Below are 15,135 nucleotides of genomic sequence, written 5' to 3'. Positions count from 1 at the left end.
ATCTGTACTATTTGTATAAAAAATGGTCTGAATTTTTGTTCCATTTTTGAAGTATGCTTCTAATACTAAATCCCCAAACTCTACTGCAGCATTTTTTTTTAGTTCATTGAGTTGTGCTTAAAGCCATTTATTTAATTTAAGCTTTGATGTGTAATTCATAAAAAGCATGGTTAAGCAACTTACCATGTTCACTGGTGGCAGTTTTAATATATATTCCACTTTTAATATACTTTCATATAAATCTACTTTTGACCTAATTATAATATGACAACATTTTCTCTTGATTTTCTCAGTGTGCAGGAATAAACAGCCTGTAGGTGCCAGAGGGAGGGACCAGTGTTGGGTTCAAAGTGACTTTGGAAGGGATTGATTTTTCTGCCATGAAATGTGACCACATCTTTCCCAGTCGCCCATAAAGGACATTTGGGAAATTAACAGGCATTGAAATAATAGAAAATACTTGCAGGCTTTTTTTTTTTGGGTACTCCTTCATTCCCCATTCAAGTGACTTCCAGAGGTTGGCAACATCTGGTGTCCCTCTGGCCTCTTGAGGTTAGTCTGGATGTGCTTACTCCTTTTCCCAGGCTCTGCCCTCCAAAGTATTTTTATTCCATCAGGTTGGCCTGGCCTAATCTTTTCCCTTTTTCCCTTTTTAAAATGTAAATTTTAATCTGTTTTAAATTATTGGAGTGTTTTTAAATCTGTCTTGGGCCAAATTGTTTAATTCGGTTTTACTTTGCTTTTAAATTTTGTATTTATGTGTTTTATCTTGTGGCTGTTCACCGCCCTGAGTTCTTCGGGAATAGGGCGGTATATAAATCAAATAAAATGAAAAAAAAAATGAAAATGAAAAAAGTTATTCTGGTCTGAGCAGTAGGAGAATCTAGCTCTCTGCCTGGCTCAGAGACGTTTTTCAAGAGAGATCCTTTTGGTGAAAGGGATCAAACACCACACAACTTCTCCATGGAGTCAGGCTACTACTTTTGAAACAGGTTTATTACTCTTCCACAGAAACACTAATTCCATTAGAAATAGCACACAGGGAGGTGGGTAATGAAGTAGGATTCCCCACATTTAACAGCTGATAAGCAGGTTATTTTTAAACATGAATTTAGCCCATCTAATTGGGAGGAGGCATATAGGGAATTTAATGTGGGCTCCATCTCCCAAATGCTGATCATGCTTTAGGTAAACTTGAGTGAGTTTTGATAGATGGCTAAAATTAGTCTAGCCAGTTGTCTACACTCATTTCCTCCTGCTGATGTAGCTTCCTACAATATAGCATTAGCAATAGCACTTAGACTTATATACCGCTTCACAATGCTTTATAGCACTGTCTAAGTCAGCCTCTCTTGCCCCCAACAATCTGGGTCCTCGTTTTCCTGATCTTGGAAGGATGGAAAGCTGAGTCAACCATGGGCCGTTCCGGATCGAAGGAATTGAACTCCTGGCAGTATGAGCAGAGTTAGCCTGCAGTACTGCATTCTAACCATTGAGCCAACACTGAGCTCATGTATAATTACATTGTTTTCTTATTTACATCTTAATTCCTCATTTTCTTCACTTTGCAGAACCTTGCTTCTTCCAAAAGGAATGGTGTATTGAGTAATTATTTCTCATTAATCTTTTCATTGCTCCTTATTTCAACTTTTTTTCTTTTAAAATGCTGAATTAGTAATTTCTCACTAGCTGCATTAGAATTTCATTATTTTTAAATAATCCTTTACCTTTAAATCTATGATAGCATTTACTGGTTGGCCATGATGTACGAGAATGACGCCATGGGTGAGAGATGCCTCAGCACCTTCAGAATGCAATACGATGATGAAGAGGGTAAGGGCATTTCCCCCGTGCGTCTCCTTGATTCAGACTCCCTTCTTCTATTGTGGCAGAATGATTTTTCCAGTTCTGATGTCATACATCCCTTGGGCATGGAATATGTCTCTCATTTCCCTTATGTACTTCCCTGAGTAAAATACAATTTAGATGTTTTAGTTACATGTAAATCACATCTGTAGCTGGGAAAATTCTTCCCTTCCTTGTCCAGGATATGTTTGCGGACTCTGCTGAACACTTAAAAATATTTAGCTAGAAAAAGTCTAGCTTTCACCCATTTGTCCCCACCTGCTCCTTTCAAGGGACAGTTACGTAACTACTCTCGATGCTTAATTTCTCCACAAGAAGCCTCTGAAAGCAGCATCAGGAACCAAGAAGGGGTAACAATCACTGATCATGCCCAAGAATGTAGCTGCAGAGCATCTTTCATAAATGGGGACTATCAGAACGGCATATACAGACCAACTCCCTTAAACTCAAAGAGCTGAGAGATGCAGTTGTTCCATTATGCCATGCCCCATTTACGTGGCTTTCACACACCTCCCTCCCTCTGTTAAAAGTACTGAAGTTTGCAATGGTACAACAGTCATTAGTCTCATTCAATAGTGATGAGCGTACATACAGACGGTAGGTTGAACGGCTTCCTCTGTGGTGCATCTGGAACTGAACACACTTAAAACTGTAGAGATGATATGAGATTTTAGGAGGAGCCCCCCCTATTCTATCATCTCTTATAATATTTGGCAACACAGTATCAACAGTAGAGATCTTCGTGTTTCTGGGTTCTATTATCTCCCAGGACTTGAAGTGGACACCTAACATTAGAACCATCATTAAAAAGGCACAACAAAGAATGTTCTTCCTGTGTCAACTCAACTTCTCTTATTGATATCTTGTGATTATATTACTTGGTTGTTTGTATGTACATTGAGAGCTTATGCACTGGAGACCAATTCAGTGTCTGTCCAATCACACTTGGCCAATAAATATTCTATTCTTGGGAGACGATTTTAACACACTATATATGCTGTGTGACATTTTCATGAATGGGGAGCCTTCTCATTCGCTCTCTTTGTGCTGATTGGCTGTCTCCTCTAGCAGATTACCATTCCATTTACATTGGGCTACCAATGCCCCATAGCGACCAGAAAAAAAGACGCAAAAGGAGATCTTCCTTCAGCCAAGATAAAAATGGTGAACGCAAAAGGCCCTACGAACAGCAGATCCAATTGGACACAGAAGAAGGAAGGCGGACAGGTGATGTGAGTGGAAATGACCCCGCCAGCAGGACCAGTGAGTAGAGGAGGAAGGAAAATAGAGCACTAAAAATGAGCAAGAATTCCACCATGTTTAGAAGGGTTGACCACCTAAACATGGACCTGCAAATTTCATTTAAGTCATGACTGAATTACTCCTCCGGCTGCAGGTAGTTGATTGCCAGGCATATATTATGCAGAAATATAACATATCAAAATGGAAGGAAAACAGAGGATCTCTGCTTTTAAACATTTAATGAGAAAAGAGTTTTAAAATCCAGATAAAAATAGAGGTGAATTAGGGTGCACCTAGAAGAATCTCCAACAGCTCTCTACTGATGCAGGAATCGTGAGGGCCGCTGCCTCCTCATGAGGCTGCCATATCTCGGTAATCTCAGGATAGCAGCAATGAACCAAATATTTCTGTATCTCTTTGTTGCCATCTACTGGTCAAATGGGTTTTTACCAGTAATATACAGTTTACAAAGATGCCCATACAGTTATTACTCACAAGTGGGACCTGCAACAACAATGCTAAACACAACACAACAGACTTACAGCCACAACAGATTTACAACATCACTTCCCATTGGTCATTAAAAGCATGCCACTGCAGATAGTTAAGTAAGACATCACGTGGCCTTGACTTGGGATTTTACGGCAGCTTCTCCTTTTTTTGCTTATCAAAAGCCAGTTGTGAAGTGCAAAATGAGATCACACAACTGCAGGATGCCGTGATGGTCGTAAGTGCAAGAACTGGTCACAAAATCTTTTTTTTTTTTTTAGCATTGTCATAACTTCAAACAATTGTTAAACAAAGTAACAATCTACTTCTATATGTTTTCAAGCTGGAGTAAGTGGCCGATTTAGGACATTTATAAAAATTGATTGAATTGCATCACCACCTATAGCAAAGATCTAATCAGATTCAAATCTGTCACTATATGCAAAATAATTACTTTTTAACTTCTTGATTTTTTGTGTTAGTATAGCTGAGAAGTGTACTTTTTAAAAAGCAAGTTAAAAATTAAATTGCAATGATGGTTCTGTATAGCTCTCTAGAACCTGTGGCTTGTCCCACCCCCCCCAACCAAAAGTTCCTAAAAAGCCATGTTCCCCTCCACAGAGCTTCCCTCTGCCACCCTTTTTTGTGGTTTTTTTGAATTGCTTCCTGTTCTTCTTGAATTGAATTACTGTAAACAATTGCCCCTTATGTTTCTTCCCTTGTTTTCTGCTATAAATCAGAGAAAAGAAAAATAATAATGAGGAACTATTAATTAAAATTCATCCTTCCAGCTGGAAACAGGAACTGATGGGACAATTTAGGATAAATTCATCACAGAGCTAGAGCAGGGGTCAGCAACCTGTGGCTCTGGAGCTGCATGTGGCTCTTTTACCCCTCTACTGTGGCTCCCTGACACTTAAAATATGCGTCACAACCACCAATGTGCGACACCTGCTGGCACACAATTTATTGAGCTTTTCAATCCTCAGTAGGCCAACCATGGATAAATCCAAGAAAAGTAAAGTTTCAGAAGAAAACAGAACATTTAATTCAACTACATATGCTAGTTTTGTGGCTGCTCAAGAAATAGTCAGGCACGGGAAGGGTTTTGTAGCTCCCAGGGTTTTCTTTTCTGTGGGAAATGGGTCCAAATGAGTGTTTAAGGTTGCAGACCCCTGAGCTAGACTGAAGAGGAAGCAATTTGAGGCAGAAGAAGCCATTTCTGGTGATCCAAGTACTTTGCATGCCTTGGAGTTCTTTGTTAGTTGATCCAGCAATTTTAGTGGTAGAATCCATTGAGGGAATCTGATCACCTTTTCAATAAGAATCATATACTGGAATGGTTCTCAGCCTCTGATCCACAGACCCTGGGCAGCCACAATGTCATCACAAAGGCTTAAAGAAATGTTAGGGTTTAATTCTTGAGTTAAGTCTTGGAGTTCCGTGGCCACAACAGGTATTTAGAGGGGGTCTGTGTGGTGAAGAAAAGGTTGAGAACTACTAATACACTGTAATTTTCTCATGATAATTAACATACCTAAGTCTTAATCAGTATACTTTAGAAGGAATATATGGCATAATAATATTTAATAAGACTGTTGCAAACTGAAATGGAAATTCAAATGTTAAAATGTCATTCATTCTAGCATGAACTTTATTGAGCTTCACAGCATCTATCTCTATCTATCTATCTATCTATCTATCTATCTATCTATCTATCTATCTATCTATCATCTATCGGTATCTATCTCTTATTTATTTAATTTATTGGCCGTCCATCTTACCACAGGGTAATTCTGAGTGGCTTACAATGTTAAAAAGATAAAACTATACAAAACCTATGGACAATATATAAAATACTATAAATATACAAAATATTAGCTATAAGTAAAAGATGAGAAGGGAGGGAATAGAATCAACAGGAGGAGGGGGGGATCTGTTGTTAATCTGTCAACTACCTCCAGCCTGATGGCCCCTTTAGACCCCCAGACCAACTGATAGAGCCAGGTTTTCAAGTTCTTGCGGTCAGGAGGGTTGGAGCCAACCTCACTCTAGAGGGCAAGATGTTCCAAAGGTCAGAGAAGGCTCTTCTCCTGGACCTGTCAGTCAAAACTCCCTGGCCAATGGGCTCGCAGCCTGCCTACTTTGCTGGCACATGTGGGACAGGCCAATCCCACTGGGGTGAAACGGTCACTCAAGTAGCTTGGACCCAGGCCATGGAGGGCTTTAAAGGTGATTGCCAACACCTTAAACCACACCAGCAGCCAGGGCAGCTCGTGGAGCAGTGGTGTTACAGGGTCCACTCTTGGGACCCCAAGAACTGCCTGCCCTGCCGCACTCTGCACCAGCTGTAGCTTCCGAACGCTCTTCAAGGGTGGCTCCAGGTAGAGCTCATTGCTACCAAATACGCAAACCTTTTTGATAGCCTATTACATTCCCAGCCACTTTTAGAATTAATTAATTAATAATTAAGACTGGAGTATATATCAGTGGTAAATCGACTTCTACTGATTGTCTCTTACAATATTCAAAGCTGGGAACAGCTTTTAGAGCATTGTAGAAACAGTCACTCAGCTAAAGATACCTAAAAGATGAAGCTGTCCTCCACGGGCAGAATCCAAAGGTTGTGTGGAGATAGCAACTTCTATTTTAGAAAGAAAGGAGGTGTTTTAAGTGGCCATTTTAATTGTTGGATCTCAGCCTAGGATGTGGCAGGGAATGGCTAGTTCTGCTTTTGGAATCGCTGTAGCCCAAAACAGAAATGTTCTCTTCAGCCTACTTGATAAGCTACTTATAAAAGCTTAAAAGGCTGCATACCAGAATAGTTGCTTACTTTCTATGGTGTTCTCAGAAAGGATCCTGCTGAGATTTTACACAATCCTTAAGCGGAGTGGAGGAACTATGCGAACCCCCCTGGGTCCTCCTCCTGTCCACAGAGGGCCATTGTCCTGCCTTCTGCAACTTGCTAGTTAGAATGCCCAATCTTAAAAAGTGAGGGCTTCTTTTGGCAACATGGTCCTTTGTTTTTGTGACATAGGCGTGAACAGGGACATGGTACTCACTTGTTTTGCAGAAAGGAACACTTTTGTGTAAGAGTTAAACCCATCCTTTTCCAAAGGAGAGAAAGTCCTTCCCCCAGCAATCAGAAGCAAAGCTTTCGAGGAAGATGTCCCATACTCCACTTATTCTTGAAACACACACAGTTTTTCAGATCCCCTCTTCAGTGCTGGTTAAAAACTGCTTTTTGTAGCAATCATCACAAGCCCTTGCAAGAGCCAAAACACAGCTTGGGCAGGAGAACTATAAGAGCTGCTCAGCAAAGTGGTGACAGCTGCCTTAAAGGCAGAAAGGAGAAGAAGAGCCAGGAGGGTGGCCGTGGTGGTGTAGGCTCTGGAGAAAGGGGTGTTGTGAACCCATGTTCATTGGCATTCGAATGTACACGTATGTAAATGCACAGACATGGTTTGCAACCGCCAACCCTTTAGAAGGTACAATGTGCCCTGCTTAGAGCCAGTCAGCTTGCACAAAGTGGACGCTATTCGTTACCTAGTGAGGATGAAATGTCAAACCTTACCTGCCTTCCTCAAGAGATGAAAGACACCTGGTCTTCCTGGTCTTTCCTGTCTTCTTTCCAAAGGCCAACGGGCAGGAATCAGCGAGCTTGCCGGATGGGTGGGTGGGTGCACAGCATGTCTTTGCCCTCTCTTGTTTGCAAAGCTCTGCACGACTGTTTCTCTCTAATGTGAAGCGAGCCTGCCTCCCTTCCTACATCGTTCTTATTGAAACCAAGTAGACGCCAGCCACTCAGTGGCTCTTTTAAAAACCTGGTTTCATCTTCCTGAGGTAAAACGATTGCTGTCACCATACTGTTCAAGGAAAATGGGAAAAAAAAAACCCACCAATATTGACATCGTGGTTGTTTAGTGGTGATTCCGTGCTGTTGGGAGGGAGGGCTTGATTCAACTTGATTAACGTTCATGAAATGTAAAACAAAGAACTGAATTGGTTCAGTTCTTTAATCACTGATCATCAGACTGTTGTTCCTGGCTGCTTTGCGGTCTTGGTAGCCCTACAGTCTCTGGATAGGAAAGGATAATATGCCCCTTCCAACATGGGCGTGTTTTCACAGCCTCTCCTTTGCACAGAGCACCACCAGCAGACCTACCTCTGAACACAGAAGCTACATTGATTTGGTGGTTTTGTGTCATGAGGGCTGGGAGTGAAGGAGAGGATTGATATCCCTCATAATCTGGTTATTCAAGTAAACAGAAGGTGGGGATTATTTTTGTGGCTGCAGCTCCTGTTAGTCTTTGAAGCTAGGAAGAGCTGGGGGTAGTGCTGGGATCAGCTCTTTTGCCCGAAAAAAAATGGGGGAAAAGCTCCAACCATTTCCAGGTAAGAAACCGTTCCAATGTATTTTCAGTTTTAAACAAAAAGTCATTGAAGAAGTTCCAATATAGGCATGTCTGAGGTTTGTTGAAAGTTTAGGAAGTTCTGAAGGGAAGCCCAGGGCTAGGGCAACCAATTTTGCCTCTTCTAGCAAGTGATGCAACTGTTTACATACAAGAGGGACACTTAGGTGACCTTCCAGATCATATAAGACAGGTGGCAACCAGAGGAAGTCTGACACAGCCAGGCTTGTCCTCCCTTTTCTGAACTGGAGGGGAAACGGACAAACTCTGAGAATGAAAGGTGTTTCTGAAAGTGGGGGGTTGAAGAGAGGCAGTAGACCTATCACAACTAACAGCAAATTAGCAACCTCCCCAGAACTCTTGAAGGGAACCTTCTAGGAAGCCAGCACCTTTGAGCTGAAAACTTTGAGAAGTAGGAAAAGGATACTGAAGAAGCTGGCATCTTGCCTACAAAGACATCTTCAAGATTTATTAGAACTCCATAATAAAGAAGGTAAAAGTTGGAATTCCTATTGAATCATATTGTAATACCAGGAATGCATTTCCTGCATTTGAATTTAAGCAGAAATTTCATGTACTCAGGTAATCCCCAAATGTTCTTTAAAACAGCCTTTTTAAATTTAAAACAATATAAGTGGAATACAAAAAAAGAAAAAGAAAATAATAAAAAAGATGTACTGCCTTGAGAACATGTCTTCCAGAGTTGATAGTTATAAATGAATACAAAGTAAAAAACCAATTTCTGCCTTAGTTGTTTTCTGAATTTTCTAATTTGACTTGAAGTATCTAGATGCAATTGCTACAGCACATTAAAAACCAGACTGTCATCAGTGCTCCATGATCTGTGAAAAAATTGGTTCAGTGGTTACGAGATCATGTCTACCAGCTTCTTCAGAACTCGGGAATGTAATCTATCTGGTCCTGGTGATTTGAGCTCATCTACGGTGGGCAGGTATTCTCTTACCATTTTCTGGCCTATTTTAATTTGTATTCCTAGCCTGCCTTTCACGGTTCTATTTTTGGTAGATTGAGCTATTTTTTCCTTTTGCATGAAGACAGATGCAAAGAGTGAATTAAGCAGCTCTGCTTTCTCCCTGCTGCCTGTTACTTCCTTTCCATCTTCTCCCATTAGAAGTGGGAGATTGTTTCCTTGACTTTTTTCTTGCTTTTAACATGTTGAAAGAACATTTTACATTATTAGTATTGACATTTGTTGCAAGTCTTAGTTCATTCTGAGCCTTAGCTTTCCTGACTTCATCTTTGCAGATTCGGTCTATATGCTGGTATTCTGATTAGTTATGTGAGTCTAGTTATGAGTATTTTCAATACCTATCCTTTTTGTCTTTCAGTTTATCAGAGTGTAGTGCAACCATGCACAACCTTCTTGGATTTCTTATTTTTCCTTTTCAGTGGTATTGTGCTGGATTCGGTTTTTATAATCACATTTTTCAGAGATTCCACAGCTTCTGGAATTGTTTTCTCTTTTAAGATTTTCATCCATGGAAACCCTCCCAAACTCTCTCTAAGTTTATTGAAATCAGCTCTTTTAAACTCTAACAGAATAACGGAGTTGGAAGGGACCTTGCAGGTCTTCTAGTCTAGCCTCCTGCTCAAGGAGGAGACCTATACCATTCCAGATAGGTGGTTGTTCAATCTCTTCTTAAAAGCCTCCATTATTGGAGCACCCACAACTTCTGAAGGCAAGCCGTCCCACTGATTAACTGTTATCACTGTCAGGGAATTTCTCCTTCGTTCTAAGTTGCTTCTCTCCTTGATTAGTTTCCACCCATTGCTTCTTGTTCTGCCCTCAGGTGCTTTGGAGAATAGCTTGGCTCCCTCTTCTTTGTGGCAACCCCTGAGATATTGGAACACTGTTTATCATGTCACCCTAGTTCTTCTTTTCACCAGACTAGACATATTCAATTCCTGCAAATGTTCTTTGTATGTTTTAACCTTCAGCCCCGCAATCATCTTTGTTGCTTTTCTGTGCATCTTTCCAGAGTCTCAACATCTTTTTTATATTGTGGCAACCAAAACTGGATGCAATATTCCAAGTGTAGTCTTACCAAGGCTTATAAAGTGATAATATCACTTCTCACAATCTTGATTCTATCCCTGTTAATATAGCCTAGGATTGTATTGGCTTTTTTGGTAACTGTAGCACATTGGTGGCTCATATTTAAATGATTATTCACTAGGACTCCAAGGTCCTTCTCTCAGTTACCACTGCTGTACTATGTTTCACCTATGCCTGTACCTGTACATTTGGTTTTTCTTGCTTAAGTGTAAAACCTTACTCTTTTCTACATTTTATTTAATTTTGTTAGATAGGGCCCAGTGTTCAAGTCTACTGAGATCCATCTGGATCTTGAACCTATCTTCTGGGGTATTGACTATTTCTGTTAGTTTGGTGTCATCTGCAAATTTGATGAGTTTTCCTTCTCTTCCCTCATCTAAACCATTTATGAAATATTAAACAGTACTGGGCCTAAAACACAACCTTATGGCACCCCACTGCTTCCTTCCTTCCATGTCGATGTAGTTCCATTAAGAACTACACATTGAGTGCAATTTATCAACCAGTTACAAATCCATTTAGTGGTGATGTTGTCTATCTCACATGTTTCTAATTTACTAAGAAGTAGGATGTTGTCTACTTTGTCAAATGCTTTTCTGAAGTCTAGGTATAGTATGTCCACAGCATTTTTCTGGTCCGCTAGTATAGATACTTTGTCAAAGAATAAAATAAGATTTCTTTGGCATGATCTGTTTTTGACAAACTCATGTTGGCTTTTGGTTATAATTTTGTTTGTTTCTAGGTGCTTGCAAATCTGTTGCTTGATTATGTAAGACACTAGTTCGATTTTGTTTTATTGCTTGTGTCTGGATTATATTAATTTCCAATATGATATGGGCACTCTCTTCTAAGGTCCCTACAACTTCAACCCCATCTATCATTTTATCTCTGCTAGTGAGAATTAAGTCCAATATAACTGACCCTCTAGTTCAAAGGTCCTCAAACTTTTTAAACAGGGGGCCAATTCATGGTCCTTCAGACTGTTGGAGGGCTGGATTGGCTGGATGGGTGCCTGGGTAGTCATGTGACTAGGTGGGTGTGGCTATGTCATGTGACTAGGTGGGCGTGGCCAATTTAACAGTCCATTGAACAATGCACACAAATTAAACTTGAATTTGTTTTGCTCCTGGGGGTGTTTTATTTGCTTTTGTTTGCATGTTGCTCTTTTCTTTTTACTAGATCATTTTTTCAGTTGTTTAGGAGTCTAGTAGTCCACTTCAGGAAACTCAGTGTTGCAGCAATTCTTCTCAGCCCCAAGGAGCTTGAGAAATCTCTCTCTCTATATCTCTTGGTCCCTCTTTTGTTCTCTCACTCTCCTTCTCTCCCTCTCTTTCTCTCCCCCTCTCTCTCTCCCTCTCTCTTTCTCTCCCTCTTTCTCTTTCTCTCCCCTTCCCCCTCTTTCTCTCTCTCTCCTTCTCTCTCTTTCTCTCCCTCTTTCTCTCTCTCTCCCCTTCTCTCTCTTTCTTTCTCTCTCCTTCTCTCTCTTTCTCTTTCTCTTTTTCTTTCTCTGTCTTTCTCTCTCTCTCTCTCTTTCTTTCTCTCTCTTTCCTTCTCTCCCTCCCTCCCTCTCTCTTTCTCTCTCTTTCTGTCTCTTTCTGTCTCTCTCTCCCTCTCTGTCTATCTCTCTCTCTATAACTTCTGGAGGTGGGGAAGGTGAAAAATGGGCCGTTTTTGCCTGTTTTTTGGATTCCTTTCACCCACCCACCCCCCCGCACCTCCACAAGCATTCTGCAGGCTAAAGCCAAGCAAAAACGGCTCGTTTTTTGGCCAAAACCGTCCCATTTTTGGCTGTTTTTTGGGCTCCTTTCATTCCCCTCCACCTCCACAAGAATTCTGCAGGCTAAAACCAGGCAAAAATGGCTTGTTTTTTTGGCCAAAAATGGGCCATTTTTGCCTGGTTTTTTGGCCTCCTTTCACCCCCCCCCCCACCTCCACAAGCATTCTGCAGGCCAAAATTGTTGAGCTTACCTTTTGGTTCCAGTCCACAGGGTTCCCGAAGGCAAGTCCTGCGTTCTGCTGAAGGTGGGCAAGGCAATGTGGGCAGGGCAACCTCGTGGTGCTCCGTGGGCCAGATTAATTGCTTCAGCAGGTCACATGTGGCCCACAGGCCATAGTCTGAGGATCCATGCTCTAGTTCCTTGACCATTTGAGAGACAAAGGTATCAACTAAGCTGGTAAAGAACCTGTTTGATCTCCCACTTGATGCAGAGTTTGTTTCCCAGTTGATGTCAGGGTAGTTAAAGTTCCCCCTCGGTACTGCGGTATGTTTCCTACATACATTAGTTAACTGATTAGCAAAAAGTTCATCTATTTCTTCTGCTTGGTTGGGTGGCCATTAGTATACACTTATGTCAAATTTGATAAGTACTCCTTCTATCCCCTCTCTAAATCATTTATGAAGAAGCTGAAGAATACTGGGCCTAAAACAGAACCATGTGGTATCCCACTGCTTACTTTGCTCCATGTAGATTAGTTCCATTAAGGACTACATATTGAGTGTGGTTGGTGAGCCAGTAACAAATCCATGTGGTGCTATATACAGTATCCCACAGTTTTATAAGAAGTAGACTATGGTCCACTTTGTCAAATGCCTTACTAAAGTCCAAGTAAACTACATCAACAGCATTTCTCTAGTTCACTAATTTAATCACTTTAGTCTAAGAATGCAATACATTTTGTCTGGCATGATCTATTTTTGACAAAGCCATGTTGGCTTCTAGTAATAGCTTTGCTTGTTTCTAGGTATTCACAGATCCATTGGTTGATTATCATTTCCAGGATCTTTCCAGGTAGTGATATGAGGTTGATTGATCTGTAGTTTCCTGGGCCCATTTTTTCCCCTTTTTTGAAGTTGGGAACCACATCAGCCAGTCCTCTGGTAGTTTCCTGGTGCTCCAGGATCTTTGAAAGATAATGGTTCAGTGTTTCTAAAACCATGCCTGAAAGCTCCTTCAGAACTCTGGGTGGTAATCTATCTGATCGTAGTGATTTAAACAATTTAAACACCCTAACCCTGGTGATTTCACAGGTATATCCCATTGTCATTAGCAATTTTCTCACTCTTTGAATGTATTCTTTATTAATCATATTTTAACTTGTCTATCTGTTATTCACCTATAAAATGCCCATATACTTATAGGCTTCATCTGACAATTCCTGATGGTTTGGCCATTCAGCTTTTCAATTCCATATTTGTTTGTGATTTTACTCTACTTTATTGCTAATGTAGCACATTTCTAAGCCAAATTCCATTGCTATATCTATGCTACAAATTCTTAGTGTTTGTCAATGACTAGATTTTGATTTCTGATATTCCATAAAATATGTATATATGTAACATAATTACATGATATAATTCTATAAATTATATATATTGTATTGTTACATTGTGCAAGGTCATGGTTTATTACTGTGATTTACTAAAAAAAACATCGCTGGTTTTGTTCCTACTTCATGCTAAACCATAGACCGCAATCTGGGTTCACATGCCATTCTGAACTAACACATGGCAAACGCTATTTTATTTTTGCCCTTCCTAGCCCCCAAAATCCCTGGATATTCCATACATAGATTTACCAACCAAAGGTTGAGGTCTGAAGTGCTTTGCCTATAGTTCCTTGGTCCTGGCAGTTCAGTGTTAATGCTCTTAGTTAGGTTAATCAGATTAGGCTAAAATACAATGAATATCCTATTTTTTTTCTGCAACCATTATGGTGGAAAAGCCTTATGTTAAATTAGTAGGAATTGTAATGAACATGAGGCACATTTACTTGCTGGCTCAGTTTTCCTTCATTCTTGTGACCAATGTGCCCCTCTGCTCGGGTGCTTGGGGGCCAGCTGTGTCTTCAGGTCCCTGAGACAGTGAGGGAGAAAGTCAGCACTTGCTGGCCAGGGGAAAATGGGAGGCTGTTGCCCCACCACCACCACCACCACCACCACCACCACCATTGGGGATAGGGAACCAGCTGCCAATCTTGTTCTTTGTGTTAGGCAGCAAAATCTTCAGTCCCAGCCCTGGAAGCTTAGTGCTCATTCTTGAAGAACAAGTTAAGTAGTTCTGAAAACAGGCATTCTGATCATTAACAAGTAAAGGCAAAGGAAACCTGCCAGGCAATAGAGACTGACAGTCTGACTGGGGTCAGGCACTGAAGCTGGGGGGCAGCCAATTTTCACCCTATTTTCACACAGTGTTCCTGCACGTGAAGGATGGAGAGGAAGGAGCAGCAAAAACTGCAGCCTTGACTGCCTCAAGGGACTTTTCATGTCAATCTATGGTCAGAGTTGGAAAAAATGTCTCATTGCACAATCATGTTCTGCTTTCACTCAACCCATTAATAATGCAAAAAGTCAAGATGGCAGCTGGTCCTAGTCATCAAAGTCTTGCCCCATTTTCATCTGTGTCTTGCATGTAAGGAGGATTGAATCGCTTTGCTTCTTTCAAAACTTAATGCTTTTCAACTTGCCAATGAACTGGGGGGAGGGAAGGAGGAATGCTGAGAATGTATGCAGAGATCGTGAGAGCATGGAAGCCATCAAGGTAACCACTGCAGGTGTTCAAGAAGGAGTGGACTGTTCCCATAACAAAAGAACATCTCATAATTGGACAATGTGATCACCCAGGGGTGGGGAGAAGAGGAAGCTATGGTTTAACATGGCAAGCATTTGCGCGGGAAAACCAGAGCTGATTTTGTTTCTTCAGTACCAGTATGGTGTACCCAATAAAGTTTTACTTTTGGGAATTCATACGTATGTCCCGAGAATGTTTCCTTGTTTTGGGTTCACTAGTCGGACAGTTGACAGGGGAGGTCTTGAGAGTCACAGCTGCCTTCTTGACTTTTTTGACATCCTTTCCCCCCATGAATGGAATTGCAAATGATGCTGAAAGTAACAATGTAAAGTGATAGCCTGGTTTTCACCACCTGTGGCCAAAGAGCGGCGTTCTCATCACATGCTGAACTGCAACACACACACACCTGTCCAATCCTTTCAGCCTCATTGAGCAATTTGACTGACACCATCCTTGAGTCTGTCTCCCTCTTCAGTTCAAGA

General features: G+C 41.0%; 1 protein-coding gene across 1 annotated transcript in view; it reads left to right on the top strand.

Moving 5' to 3' along the window:
* Positions 1-1,678: 1,678 nt before the first annotated feature.
* The window catches only part of SLC4A5 (solute carrier family 4 member 5), a 66,245-nt gene continuing 52,788 nt past the window's right edge, over positions 1,679-15,135 (top strand). The window contains exons 1-2 of the mRNA XM_087875921.1: positions 1,679-1,833; positions 2,938-3,129. Coding sequence (XP_087732047.1) covers positions 1,761-1,833; positions 2,938-3,129 — 265 coding nt within the window. The 5' untranslated portion in view covers positions 1,679-1,760. The remainder of the gene's footprint in view (positions 1,834-2,937; positions 3,130-15,135) is intronic.

This window comes from Pantherophis guttatus, chromosome 9 (assembly GCF_059756535.1).
Source record: "Pantherophis guttatus breed Tessera chromosome 9, ASM5975653v1, whole genome shotgun sequence".
Taxonomy (NCBI): Eukaryota; Metazoa; Chordata; class Lepidosauria; order Squamata; family Colubridae; genus Pantherophis; species Pantherophis guttatus.
This window is presented reverse-complemented; position numbering and strand designations above follow the sequence as displayed.